This window comes from Etheostoma cragini, chromosome 9 (genome assembly GCF_013103735.1).
Source record: "Etheostoma cragini isolate CJK2018 chromosome 9, CSU_Ecrag_1.0, whole genome shotgun sequence".
Classification (NCBI taxonomy): domain Eukaryota; kingdom Metazoa; phylum Chordata; class Actinopteri; order Perciformes; family Percidae; genus Etheostoma; species Etheostoma cragini.
Genome location: NC_048415.1, coordinates 25,063,746 through 25,077,187, shown reverse-complemented (window position 1 = coordinate 25,077,187; position 13,442 = coordinate 25,063,746). Strand labels below are relative to the sequence as shown.

The 13,442-nt window shown below is 43.1% G+C and overlaps 2 protein-coding genes across 2 annotated transcripts in view; both read left to right on the top strand.

Moving 5' to 3' along the window:
- Window positions 1–1,507: 1,507 nt before the first annotated feature.
- nrl (neural retina leucine zipper) lies at window positions 1,508–11,132 on the top strand. The gene is made up of 5 exons (XM_034880942.1): window positions 1,508–1,772; window positions 4,973–5,784; window positions 6,265–6,543; window positions 8,043–8,258; window positions 10,599–11,132. Exons 2-5 carry the CDS (start codon window positions 5,167–5,169, stop codon window positions 10,758–10,760), a joined length of 1,275 nt encoding a protein of 424 aa, XP_034736833.1. The 5' UTR covers window positions 1,508–1,772; window positions 4,973–5,166; the 3' UTR covers window positions 10,761–11,132.
- A 1,856-nt stretch (window positions 11,133–12,988) lies between these two features.
- Window positions 12,989–13,442, top strand: part of LOC117950173 (GTP-binding protein REM 2-like) — a 7,297-nt gene continuing 6,843 nt past the window's right edge. The window contains exon 1 of the mRNA XM_034880954.1: window positions 12,989–13,405. The gene's annotated coding sequence lies outside the window, so the exon portion shown is untranslated. The remainder of the gene's footprint in view (window positions 13,406–13,442) is intronic.

The window sequence follows — 13,442 nt, the reverse complement described above, 5'->3', positions numbered from 1 at the left end:
GGGGGGGGGGGGTATACTCATGCCCCCTGTATTTTAAGGAAGAACATTTATTTATTTATGATACATTATTCATTCAAAAAGAAAATTGGAGGTTGCAGTTTTCCTAATTTCTTTTTAATGAAGGCACTAATATCAATTTGTAAAAGATGTCAACTTAAGCATGGCTGTGTAAACTTGTGAGCACCACTGTAAAACACACAGTTACAAAGTGCTTCACACACACACACACACACACACACACATGCGCAATACTTATGAAGAAATAAATAAGAATAAACACGAGTTACAAAATACAAGTTCAGTTTGAACCCTTTTAACCCTTAAAAAACGGACACAAATTTGACATTTTTGTCTTACTTTCAGACTTTTCAGACTTTTAGTTTTCACTAGGTTTACAGTAACCCTCATTTATAGAGATTTATACCTAATATTTGATATTTGAATTATTTGGACTAAGATCAGAGGAACGTACAAATGAGTTTCATCAGGAATGAAAAGGATCAATTGTATTTGCCAAGAGCGTTGTATGATTTTCAACGTATTTTTTTTGTGGTAATTTGGTTAAAAAGAAAAACATATTTCAGATATAAACATTTTTTTAAAGGGGTCACATTTGACCTGTGGACAACAGGAGGGTTAAAACAGTCCAGAGATTCAGCCGAGCTGACAGACCGGGGGATGAAGGTTCCAAAGGGTTGGAGCTGAAATGGTTAAGACAAGATGTAAAAGACGTAGAGCAGCTTGACTGTGGCATGAGTAGAAGTAGAAGTAATCAATACAAGAGACAAATGAATGTAGGAAAGTTCAAAATCTAAAGGGGACAGCAGTGGCTCAGATGTAGAATAGTCGCTTGCCAATCGGAGAGTTTGTGGTTTGATCCCTGGCCCTGAAACACACTGAACCCTGAGGTGCTCCTAATACCTTTGGAGAGTAAATGTGTGTGAACGTGTATCTGATACGGCCTCAGCCACACTGTGTCAATGGAAAACTATTTAACATGCATAGGATTTTTTCAATGGACTGGATAAGTGTACTTGGTCAAAAGACATATATTGATCAAATTGATTTAAAATGGGGTGATTCATTGATTAACAGCACTATGGACATGTTTGCCATCAGGCTGCAGCTCAGTAGCTGTGAGTGTCCACTGCGAGGCAGTACAGAGTCTACAGTCCAACTTCTGACGAGACTTTGTTTTACTCATGGACTGTAGGTTTAACTCTGTGATGATGAAGATGTGTGTGTGTGTGTGTGTCTGTGTGTGTGTGTGTGTGAGTGTGTGTGTGTGTGTGTGTGTGTGTGTGAAGCTCTGCGCTACAAGTGTAAAATAGTTTTACCTTTCATGAGAGGCATAACATGCAGCATCATATGGAGTGAGAGGGGATTTGAAGTGTGTGTGTTTGTGTGTGTGTGTGTGAGAGAGAGAGAGAGACATTGCCAGAGTGTTAACATGCCTGTGAACCATAAGAGAGGGATATGGGAGGAGAGACAGACAGACTAAGAGAGAGAGAGAGAGAGAGAGAGAGAGACTGTTACAAATGGGGATTTGCAGCAGAGGGGAGAGAGAGAAAGAAAGGGGGCAGTGGCACTCAGTGACAGAGTCCTATACACAATCAAATGCACACACAAACACACACACACACACTCTGTTTCCTCTGTGTCTCTTTCCAAACGTGTCAGTCAACCAGTCAGTTGATTATTTTTGTGTGTGTGCGTGTGGTGGGGGAATGTTAAAAAGAGCTCCAAACCATCCTTCATCTCTATGACCGACGGTAAGATCATTTCATTCACTTTGACTCTCATGTCTCTCATGTCAGGCCTTTATCTTTCCTTCTACTTTTTTCTCTCATGCCTGTATGTGTTCCTCTTTTCTGGCTGGCTTTTTTTTGCCGTGACTCTGGTCCAGAGTCGGATTGAGGCCTCCATGGAGCCATGTCACTGTTTGCTTTCTTTTACAATCCTCTTTGAACCCTGGGAGGCGAATCTAATGAGCTGGCACTTGTCAAAAGTGGACTTTTAGTGAAATGTTCATTTTAATTCTAACACAAATCATATTTGAAGACCTCTAATCAGTGCTGTTGGAAGAAAATAGCTTTGCTCTTTTATGGCTTTCTGTGATGCAGTGTGTGTAGTGTATACTTACAGCTTAGAACTGTGATTGGATGGGTTGAATTTATTAGATAAATGTTGAAAATAGGATATTTATTCTATATTCTAGTTTAACTATACCGCTTTTAAGGATATTCATTCTGTCAAAAATGATTAGGCCCTCTTCTAAACCTTCATTTTGGTTCCAATATATTCCAATTTGGTCAAATATAGGCAGATTTTTCCGTATATCTATATTGTTTGTTTGTGTGATTACATTAGTGCAATTGACTGCATTTGATCCTACATAAATACATATAAATATGTACTGTATATACTTAGACTTGGCAAGCGGAAGATGAGAGATTTTAAAACATTGAATGACATATTCTGTTAGTCCTTCCACTCACAGATGAGATTTGACCTTTCCGGCTAGAGACAGGCGATGTGAGGTTCGTTGTTTGGTCACTTTTATATATAATTTTAATAACAATTTTAACGGAAATTGCACTTGTTGAACATGCATAGCCGCAAATGAGGAAGTTTCAAGGGCACTGCAAAAGCTCAGAAGTTCTGGTTTGTCTGTTCACGTCACACACTTTTGCATGTGCAAGTTAACATGCACATTCACGGAAGTGTGTATGCGTTTCTAGACCTACACGTGTGTGAATAAGGTGGTGGGCAGGTGGGGGGTGGGAGATTCATTTAGTGTTTTAATCCAACACAAATAGGCCTGATAAGACTTTCACGATCTAACTTCATGTTGAACAAAGCCAGAATTTGTAATTCAATCATCTCTGAAACTAACTAACTGGAACCTGGTTGAGATTTTGATAGTGATTTTTCTACAACAATCCACCTAACATGAGATGAGATTATTAAACAAATATTCTGATAAATGAATGGGTACATTTACTTTTGGTATCAGTTAGAAGCCATTCTTTTTTAGCTAGCTCTTTATTTCATTAGGAAGTACAATTAAATTGACTTTTAAATGAACTTACTGTAATATGTTATTATGTTGTTAATGAATGGATTATATTGGTCAAAGAGTTCATTTAAGGGTGGTTTCTGTTTAAATTATGAGAATCAACCGAAAGGACAAACTAAGCATAATGCTGGAGGAGGATTGTCCACAATCTGGCAACCAGAAAGCTATTCTTATTACTGGCTTATAACTCATCTGTAAAGCCTTAGTGAATGATTCAAAAGGAACTCTATCAATTGTACACAACAACATCTGTTTACAGGTGTTAGGAAGGCCTATGAGGGAGAAAAAAAAGTTGTTTGAAGCATTTTGTGTGTGCAGAGGGGGGGTTGTGAGTCTGATGAATGTCCTCAAGTGAGTCAGCATTGGCTGGGGATAAAGACTATGAAAATGAAAAAGATGTGAGGGGGTGGAGTTAGAAAGAAGGGAGCTTTCCAGACCTCTGTGATAAGCCTGGCAAACTCGATTCCTTTTAAAGGTGCCCTGCCACAAAAAACTGTTTTTTACTTAATTCTTTTTGAAATATGTCATGTCCATATGTATTTATGTCATGTTGGGAATGTGAAGATGAACTGCTCCCTCCTCAGCTCCAGCCACTGGAAAGAAATAAGAGGAGAAATCAGGCTAATCACAACAGCTGGTCAGTCTGATGTCATGTTGCCTGTCATGAGCTGGGTAAAGGATGCTGATAGCCAAGCTGTCATTGGCTAGCTGTTAGCCAATCAGAGTCAAGCAGCTTAGCTGGTTGAATATTAATGTGAACTGGCCAAAAATGGAGCCGAGTCTTCCTGCAGGCTTTCTATACCACGCAAGAATGGCTTGAAACAAGGTAACCAAGGTAACCAAGTTATAGAGTCCATGGTAGAACTTCAGAAATTACCACAAAGTCATGAAATACGTACATTTGTCAGGGTACCTTTAAGTATTTGGGTTATTCTGAGTCACTCACTAATGTGATCTGGGTTGTGCGAGTCACTTGAGTCACTTGAGTCGGTATTGATCTGTAGGCGAGCCGAGACCAGCTTGCAATGTTTCGGCCTGTCCGCGCAACCTAATTGCATTTGAACATACCACATGTATACACCAAAACCTACAATAAGCCTAGCTAGGCTACGTGCAGAGCATTGTATGTTATTTCAAAAGTGACAAAATGGCTTTTGTTGTTCATTAGCTTTACCCTGAGCTCGAGGAGAGACTCCTCTCACTCGTCTCAATCAGATCCACTCATGGCAACGTGGCCGGCTGATTCGCGGGATTGACTGACTCGCACAAGCATCGAAAAGTGAAGTTTTCGAGTGAGCCCCGTGGGCTGCAAGCTTCCGTCTCTCAGCTCACTCAGTCGCTTGAGTTGACTTGTGGAGTTGTTGTTGCTTACAAAATTGTTAGTTATGAAGATTTTTGATGCTAAAATGGCTAGGAACAGTAGTAACTAATGTTGCAAGAGGGTTTTGTGTGGCGCCGTTATCGTTTTAGATTGAATTGTAGTAGCATTCAGTACTATTACTCTGTAGCCTGAGTGAGGCTAACGGCTCCATTAGCTGCTACCAACATAGCATAACACCTTCCGATCTGCAACAGAACTGTCTGTGATCAAGTTGCAGTGTTGGTAATGTAAGTTTTTGGCCGCTTTTGGCAAGAAAAGACAATGTCTCTGGTTCTGCTGCTGCGATTGTTGTTGACTGTCCATCGAGAGTCCCACAACCTTGTGCTAAATCGGTGCACTCCTCTTTAAATAATCATTAAAGTCAATTACAGCTTGTGAACCCTTTGCATAATAAGAAAATGGTACCAAAAAGGCTTTAGTCAATGGATTTATACCTGAAAAAATGTTTAGGGCCATTCCTTTCTCTTGCCCATGTTTTCCAAACACTTCATTTTTCCCATATTTCCCTTCAGGACAAAAGAAACAGAGAAAAGTACAAGGGGACGTAAAGTTTCTCACAGAGGAGACTCGCCCAGCAGTCCACTTCCTGACACCAACACTGCTGCTGTCTATGAGCTGCACTGAGGCAGAGGAGTGGACTTTCCAGCAATCCTGACACACAGAACAACCTCTGTCGAAGCTCCGGGCTGCAGCAGCAGCAGACACCATGTCCTCTCCCTCCCTCCCCATGCCCCCTCTCCCCCCCAGCCCTCTGGCTATGGAGTACCTAAACGACTTTGACCTCCTCAAGTTTGAGGTAAAATCTGACACTCCTCCGCTCGCTCCACCATGTGTGTATCCCAAATCTGGCCTTCCCCAAGACCCCTCCAGTTCTCCGTACACAAGCCACCCTCCCCAGGACTCCAGTTTGAGCTCCAGCCCTTACAACTCGCTGCCACCCTCGCCGACGCTCAGCGACGCCCACCCGCCGCCTTCGGGCTCTTCCTCCCTCTCTTCGTCATCCTCTTCCATCTCCTTCCCCCTCTCCATCTCCAACAGCTTCACCTCCGGCATCAGCTCCGGCTCTCAGGGGAACGTGGAAGGAAGCCCAGCCCACGGCGGGCCTCAGGGTCCCACCCCGGCCTCGCTGGAGGACCTCATCTGGCTGGCGGCGCTGCAGCAACAGTTTGGAGGGGAGGTGACAGGGCCAGCCACTTTGCTGGGGGCCCTGGGAGGAGTGCCAGAGAGAGGGGACCGAGAGAAGGGGGCCGTCAATGGCTTTTTGGGCTGTGAGGATGCTGTGGAGGCTTTACTGAACTCAGCTGCTGCAGCTGTCAGCTCACAGGTAACAATCATCATCATCGGTATCTAACATTTGGGACACCAAGGTCTGGACCTTGGTATTAGAATTTCCACAAAAGAAAAATAATGTGATACAAGTGCCTCAAATTAAAAAATTGCCAACATCCTTGTTCCTCTATCTGATTATCATCACCTTCTTTGACTGTGGGTTGTGGGTGACTTAGTAGGCGGCGAAGTGGGTTATCTCGTCGTAACTATAGGATTTTTGGTCAAGGCATTGTTTTTGGAAATAGTAATACTAGCCTTGCATCTGAAGCTACTGTTTTACCACAGTTGCTCTCCAAACGTCTCCTAAAATGCACATTTAGAACAGGAAAAATAAAAAAGGAGAATTTTTTGGACCTCAGTGTTGCTAAAATTCTGGATCCAGGCCTGGTCACAATCACAGTCATCAACAGTCATATTCTTCTTTCTTATACCGAATGCTGACTTATATCTTATATCCCCCCCCCCCCCCCTTCAGTTTCCAGGCCTTTCTCAGAGTTCGAGCAGCAACCTGGGGGACTCCAGCAGCGACAGCGGCGCTGACATCTCCTGCCCCAAAGGGACAGACATGTGCCATCGCCCGCTTGTCTTCCTCTCATCGGCCCCTTCCTCTCACCCCAACGCCGCTGCTTCCTCAGCTCCCTACCCACAACCCCTCAGTCCCCAGGGCCGCCTTCATCACCACCAGCATCACCATCATCAGCACCACCCCATGCATGGCAGCCATCACCATCATCACCACCCACAGATGAGTCAGGTACACATTTAAGGCTCATCCATACGGATCAGTTAAGATAGGTGGATGATCAATTAATCTTTATTAAACTAGCACTTCTCATATGTAAATGTGGCACAAAGTGCTTCGTACAATAACCCCCCCGCCCTCCCACAAACACACACAAATACACACATAGAATACCCCAGCCCCATTCATATCCTATAGATCGTTAAAAACTATCCATAAAATACATATGCATTAACAATAATAATAACATAACATTAGTAGATAAAGTTAAGGAATAGGAAAGAAGTTGATTATTAATGGGCCTGACTAAAAAGGTACATTTTTAGTACAACATGGGAGATTTTGGAGGTGAAAGAATTGAACAGTGACACTTAGAGGGTTAGAGGGTTGAGCGGAAGGAGAGAGGGATTGTGCAATGAAGGATTAGGATTAGGACATTATAATATGGTTATTAATGTCTCTGTCTATCTGAAGCATCACTTTAGGGATCGCTCTCTGCATGGCAACAATAAGTGAAGCTAAATCTTTGTCTTTGAGGGCAAATCGTCTTGATTTCCCATGAAAGAAACATTGCATTATACCCCCAACCCCCAATGAGCATTCATAAGAACTATATAAACTGTTAATACATAGTTTATAACACACTATAATGCAGTTGTGATCATATAAAAGGACATATTTTAGGTGTTTATCAATGTCCTGCATTTGCCATCTCATATCTTATATAGACATAGTGTAAAGTATTAATTAATTTAATTATTTTACTATATTGTTCTTTATTATCTGTTGATATCATACACCTAACCCAACATCTTGGTGGTGACAGGAGCTAAAGTTGTAGACAAATACGTTAATAAACTTAATTCCGCTTACGACTGTATTAAAGTGTTTTATTAAATGTTTTTGTTCAGCGTATAAATACTAAAAAAGGGGTTTATCAAACATTTCCACAAGCCATTTCCTTATCTTTAAACCAATTTAAAAAATGATTAATAACATAAGAATGTAACACTTGAAATGACCAAATGTGCTTAAAGGAAAAAGCAACTAGTGCTAGTAAAACTCAGGCCTAAATGCCGAATGTGATTTTAATTAGGTGGCTAACTAAACGTTGTCATCTGTGTTCTGGTTGATCAAGATGTCTGGGTGGATCTCTATGTGGAGCACAGTGTGAGCTTATGATAATATCGGCTATTATTGCTGTGCATAATCCTGATAACTGTCGCCCACACTTAGTCAGATTACATGACAGATTATGGACACGTGGTGCCAAAATGTGCTCCGACGGACACACAGACACACACACGCACACGCACATACATGCACACACACACACACACAGTATAACACATGTTCACCAGTCATATCACATGAGACATGGCATGAGTCATCTTATATATTTCTGGTTAAATCCACTTCCCCCTCATTTAACTCATCAATCATTTAGACCCCAATTGCCAATCAACGTTAAACTCCAGCATCTCTGTGTGTTCCCTCCATCTGCTCGGCAGTGCGGGGTGAACGACCGCTTCTCTGATGAGCAGCTGGTGAGCCTGTCGGTGCGGGAGCTGAACCGACACCTGCGGGGAGTGAGTAAGGACGAGGTGGTGCGCTTGAAGCAGAAACGCCGCACGCTCAAGAACCGTGGCTATGCCCAGTCCTGCCGCTACAAGCGCCTACAGCATCGCCACGCTCTGGAGTCAGAGAAACATGTGCTCACACAACAGGTAGGCCTACACGCACATGCTTGCGTCAACAAGTCCTCCAAAGCATGCAAAAATATGGGTCGGTTAGTCCTACCTTCTAATATGACGCAGGTATGCACAGTACACCTGCTAAAAAAGCTCCAGAAATTTTGTATACCCACTTAAAGATGCCCAATGACACGCAACAACATACTTTCCATTATAATTTTGATGTAATTCGAATTGTCATCTGTGTTTTCCTTCTTCACATGGGCTAAATGAAGGTATTTCCAGCATACATTTGTGCATTAAAATGTAGCCAAATACAGGAAATGACGTTGTTGATGCTTAAAACTCCCCTGGGGGAGTACAGCTAGGCCATCCCATTATGATAAACACCCCCAAAGGCAGATTTTGGCCAATATATATACATACAGTACAGTATACCCACTCCAATACATTAGACTACACCACTGCTTTAAATTAACTACCAGCCAACACGGCTAGTAGATTTTTAAAGTTACCAGCCAGTCACATTTCCACTTTGTTGTCTGGCTCCGTTCTGTTTGTCTTCTCCGTTTCAGCGTAGCCTAGCTTGTAATCGCCACTCATGTGGCTAGCTGCTGTAGGACACGTCACGACAAAGTATTGCCAGATAAAGACTGTCATTCCAAGCCAAAGACACACAATACTGCGCATATTTCTTGCCGCAAAACAAACCAATCTGGAAAAATGTCTGCAGCCTGCTTTTCAAATCTGTTTCCATTCACCGGTCAAAGTAATATTTGACCCGCATTTGGTGGGTTGTACAATTTAAATACCAACCCGTTCTAACGCCGAAGGCGTAAAATACGGACGTTTGGTGGCTGTCTGCGTCTTATGCAGCGAAGAAGGTCCCCTTTGGCATGTGTAGAACTTACTGGGGAGAGCAGCATCTAGATGGAGTTTAGTAAGTATTATGTAAAGGGGAAAATACGGGTTGGGAGGTTGGTCGGGGGGGTGGATGGGTCAAACACAGAGCTTTCACCCAGGAGAGCGGGGTCCGTGTCCCGTCCCGTTATTGCCGCGTGTCAGGGAAGCCGCTTTCTTCTTTAACCGGTCCGTTAATCCTGCGTGTTATTGAACCGTAAGCCCACTCACGACATTTTCCTAAACCCAACCGTCTCATTCCCACATGTCATGGAAGCGTAAGCCCACCCACAAGCTTTTCCTAAACCTAACAGCGTCAAAAGGGACGCCAATAGTCCCAACCAAGCCCGTGTTATACGACAGTTTAAGAGACTATTACCGTCAATAACAACGACATAGCACCTGACCAAACGTCTGTTTTGTACAAGAAGGGAGGGAGAATGTGTTGTAAATTTGACCCACAGGAGACTTTCATAAATAAGCGCCCTTAGCAGTGGTTGGAGATACAACCTCTCATCAAAACCAGAGAATGTAACGGTTGCCGTTTTGAAACCATCATTAATGTTGTGAAACGGTCGTAGCTTGGTAAGGTTTAGGCACAAAAAAACGACTTGGTTATGTTAAGATAAAGATTGTGGTTTGGGTTAAAATCAGACTTTAAGTTACGTCCAATCGGGGATGCACCGAATCCAGGATTCATCTTCAGATTTGGCAGAATATTGGTCTTTTTGACAGGGTTCAGACCTTCAATGTAAGCGTTGAAAATGTCAACATTAAAAATACAAAAAAAGTTTGAAAAAACACCAAAAACATTAAAAAAAACACCCGCAAAATTGAAAAGTGACAAAAATGTGGAAAAAAGCGCTATTAATGTTGAAAAAACTTTTTTTCATGGTTGACAGGAAGACAACACAATGGCTAACCAGTGGATTGGGTATTCGACCAAACCCCAAAAATCTGGAGTCGGTGCATCCCTACTTCCAATTACCCGCGTGACGTAGAAAGGGACATAGCTCCGTTTGTTCCATTAGGTTAAAACAACTCACTATACTTTCATTTTGAAATAGGGACCTGAACCTTGCTCTCCTGGGTTTGTTTGAACCACCAACCTACCTCCTTGTGCCAAAAATGGTCCCTCTCATACTTCGTCACCTTTTTTTCTGCTTTGCTACCATCATAACTACTATAGCCACTAAATCGCCATTATAAACGGAAACATGAGTCATAATTGCAGTTTCCACAAACGACTTATGTGGGCGTTTTTCAGGAGAAGGAACCTCGCATTAATGACTTCCAAGCTTGATATTTCCATCTAGCTTTAATGAACCCAAACCTAATCCTGAATCTCATCTTTGATATGGAAATTCAAACAATCTAATCTAAATTCCCTTACATATCTGACACTTTATGGCATGAATAATAAGTGGACATCTTTGCACTGTGGCTCAGCAAAAGCTCTTTTCTCCTCCTCAGTTGGATCAGCTACAGTGTGAGCTGACTCGAGTGCTGAGGGAGAGAGACGCCTACAAGGCTCGCTACGAGAAGCTGCTCAGCACGAACCACGGCATCTGCGGAGACGCCCCACCGACCCGCACCGGCAACCCACCTTCCCCGCCCCCTGACTACTTCCTCTGAGTTTAGCCCACGAGGAGAGGAAGAAAGAAAAAAGAGGAATGAGAAACCAGCCAATGTGGAGCAATCAATCAATGATGAGTAATCAGACTTGGGGAAGAAAACAACAATGTGTGTGTGTGTGTGTGTGTGTGTGTGTGTGTGTGTGTGTGTGTGTGTGTGTGTGTGTGTGTGTGTGTGTGTGTGTGTGAGAGAGAGAGAGAGACATTGGCAGGCAGTTCTGGGGCGATACAACTGTGAAATCCACTCTTGGGTGATTAAAAGGGGAATTGACTGTGAATTCATATGGATGAGACTCTCAGCTCTAGGCTGCCGTGTGGACTGCTCTTACTTCCCTGTGAATGATAGCTGCACAAAAACTGACTGAGAGTGCACCAGTGGCAAAAAAAAGACTATGAAAAAATGGATCAAAAAAGCTTGATCTTGCATTAAAACGTATCCATAGTCCCTGACACTGCTGAACATACCATCTATGCAATATGATATAGCTGCAATTTGCTCTCCAAATGAGTGTAGCGCTCCAACGGTAGTTGTGTGTGTGAGTGTGTGTGAGTGTGTGTGTGTGTGTGTGTGTGTGTGTGTGTTTTTATAATACGCTGCTAAAGCTGCAGAGGTCTGAGTAGTGCAGTGGTGCTGGATGTGGAGTGGTATGGGCTTGGATAGAGTATCCACGGCATGCAGTTGTATTTGCCAGCTAACATTTCACAGTTGCCTACCAAAGTGTTTAAGCTCACCAAGACTTGTTATTCTTTGTAAAATAAGAATCATAGATTAAAGAATGTACAAGGATACCTTTCATGGGATCTTCCAGTGATTGTGCTACGTGAATAGTGGGGATATTGCTCTTGTGTTTTACCAAAGAAATCAACCTTTCGCTAGTTAGAAATGGCGACTTTCAGCCATTAGCAGTGACGGGAAAGACCTGCTGTTTGCTCTCGATAAAGTTTTAGTTTTTTTTATTACATGCAGAGAGCTGGTAGTGTGCTGAACTAAAGCGACCGCATATGGTGAAAGAGAGGAAGCAAAAAGAGTGTGGCATGATTTGTGTGGTTGAGTCCCGTTCTAGACAAGAGAGGCTATTTTGGGGCAAATTCAACACCTGTTACAGGGACGGTCACCATATTTATGCAACATGCAGCACCACAGAGCTGGTCACTGTGGACTCGGGTACTGTGGGCTACAGATACAGAAAATTTAACGGTTCAGGGATTCAGAAAAAAATAAAAAATAAAGCAAAATGCTAAAGAAATCTCTTCGTTGAGACACCTTCTTAACTGTCCCGTGGAATCCTTGCCACGATTCATGCATTAGAGCTATTTATTTTGTTTGGGTGTAGGTTAAATACATTGTTTATTTATTCACTTATTTATTCAGTATTTATTGTTCATTTATGTACTCATTCTAATTATTTTACTTTCCTGGTTTCATTCCATTAGAGTGTATTTTTACTTTCCTACAGTTTATTATTTTACCCTATTTGTTATTAGAATTAACATTATTACAAATATGATGGCCATTATCATGGTTTCTTGCTCCTGTTGTAGTGTGGTTTCATATGCATATGAAATAAAAACAAAATACTTTACCATCCCCGCCATGCTGTGTTATTGTGCACCTTCCATACAGGTTTTGACCTTATCTCTTTTCCATTCACGGGGTCTGGGCATCTGCCACTTTCAGTCTTCCGCAGGCCTTTTCTCTGCAGCCCCCATGCCCTGCTCCATCCCTCTCTTTATCTCTGTCCCTCTTTAGTGAGGCAGTGACCCTGGGTGTGCACTGTTTGGGATGACCTCATCTTCAGCTCTACCTCCCTCTCTGTGTCTCTCGCTCTCTCTCTGGCCTTGTATAATAGGAGCGGGATTAGGGCTATAATAGCGCCCTGGCTGCTCACTGCCGGAGTCTATTGTGGCTTTGTGTGGGAGGGACGCACCCCAGCTCACGGCCACACTCACATTTTGACAGAAAACATGTCCAAACGCACTCCTTAGACCAGTGTACTAGAAATGACTTGATTTCATAAAATGTAAATGAGCCACTGCAAAGGTCGTGTGTGTCCTCAGCAGAATGGACAGATTTATAGATCTGCAGGTAAAGATCAGATCGGTTGGGTGTCACACCTCTGTCAAGCACACACACACACACACACACACACACACACACAAACACACACAACCAATTAATGAAGCGAGGTGTTGATAGTGTTGGGCTGCCCACTAGCGGCCACTTTTCATATCGCATCCTTTTTTTACAAGAGGTCAATGAGAGCTTCGTGACACTGAGCATCGTTCCACAGGACTGCTCCCTGTCTGCCTTCCCGTCACAATCGCTGCAGAGCCGCGCGCACCTGCCCGGACACACTCGGGTCGCTCTAGTTTCCTCTCTCCTCTGCAGAGGATCCAAATCTGGGGTTCGCAGTTTGGAGAGCGCATTGGTGATGAATGACGGTGCTGACTGCAGAACTGGACCTGGGCCCCAACCCGAGGAGATAGAGTGAAATAGTAGAGAGAGGAAGAAACAGATTGCAATTGAGGGAGAGAGTGCAGGAGAGAGAGAGAGAGAGGGGGAGCGAGAGAGAGCGCGCAAGAGAGAAACGAAAGAGAGAAAAAGAGACCGTGGTTACTATTTAGTTGCCGAGAGCCGCGTGACAGGTGAGATCATAGCTGCTCGGGCTGGGGTTCTTAAAGT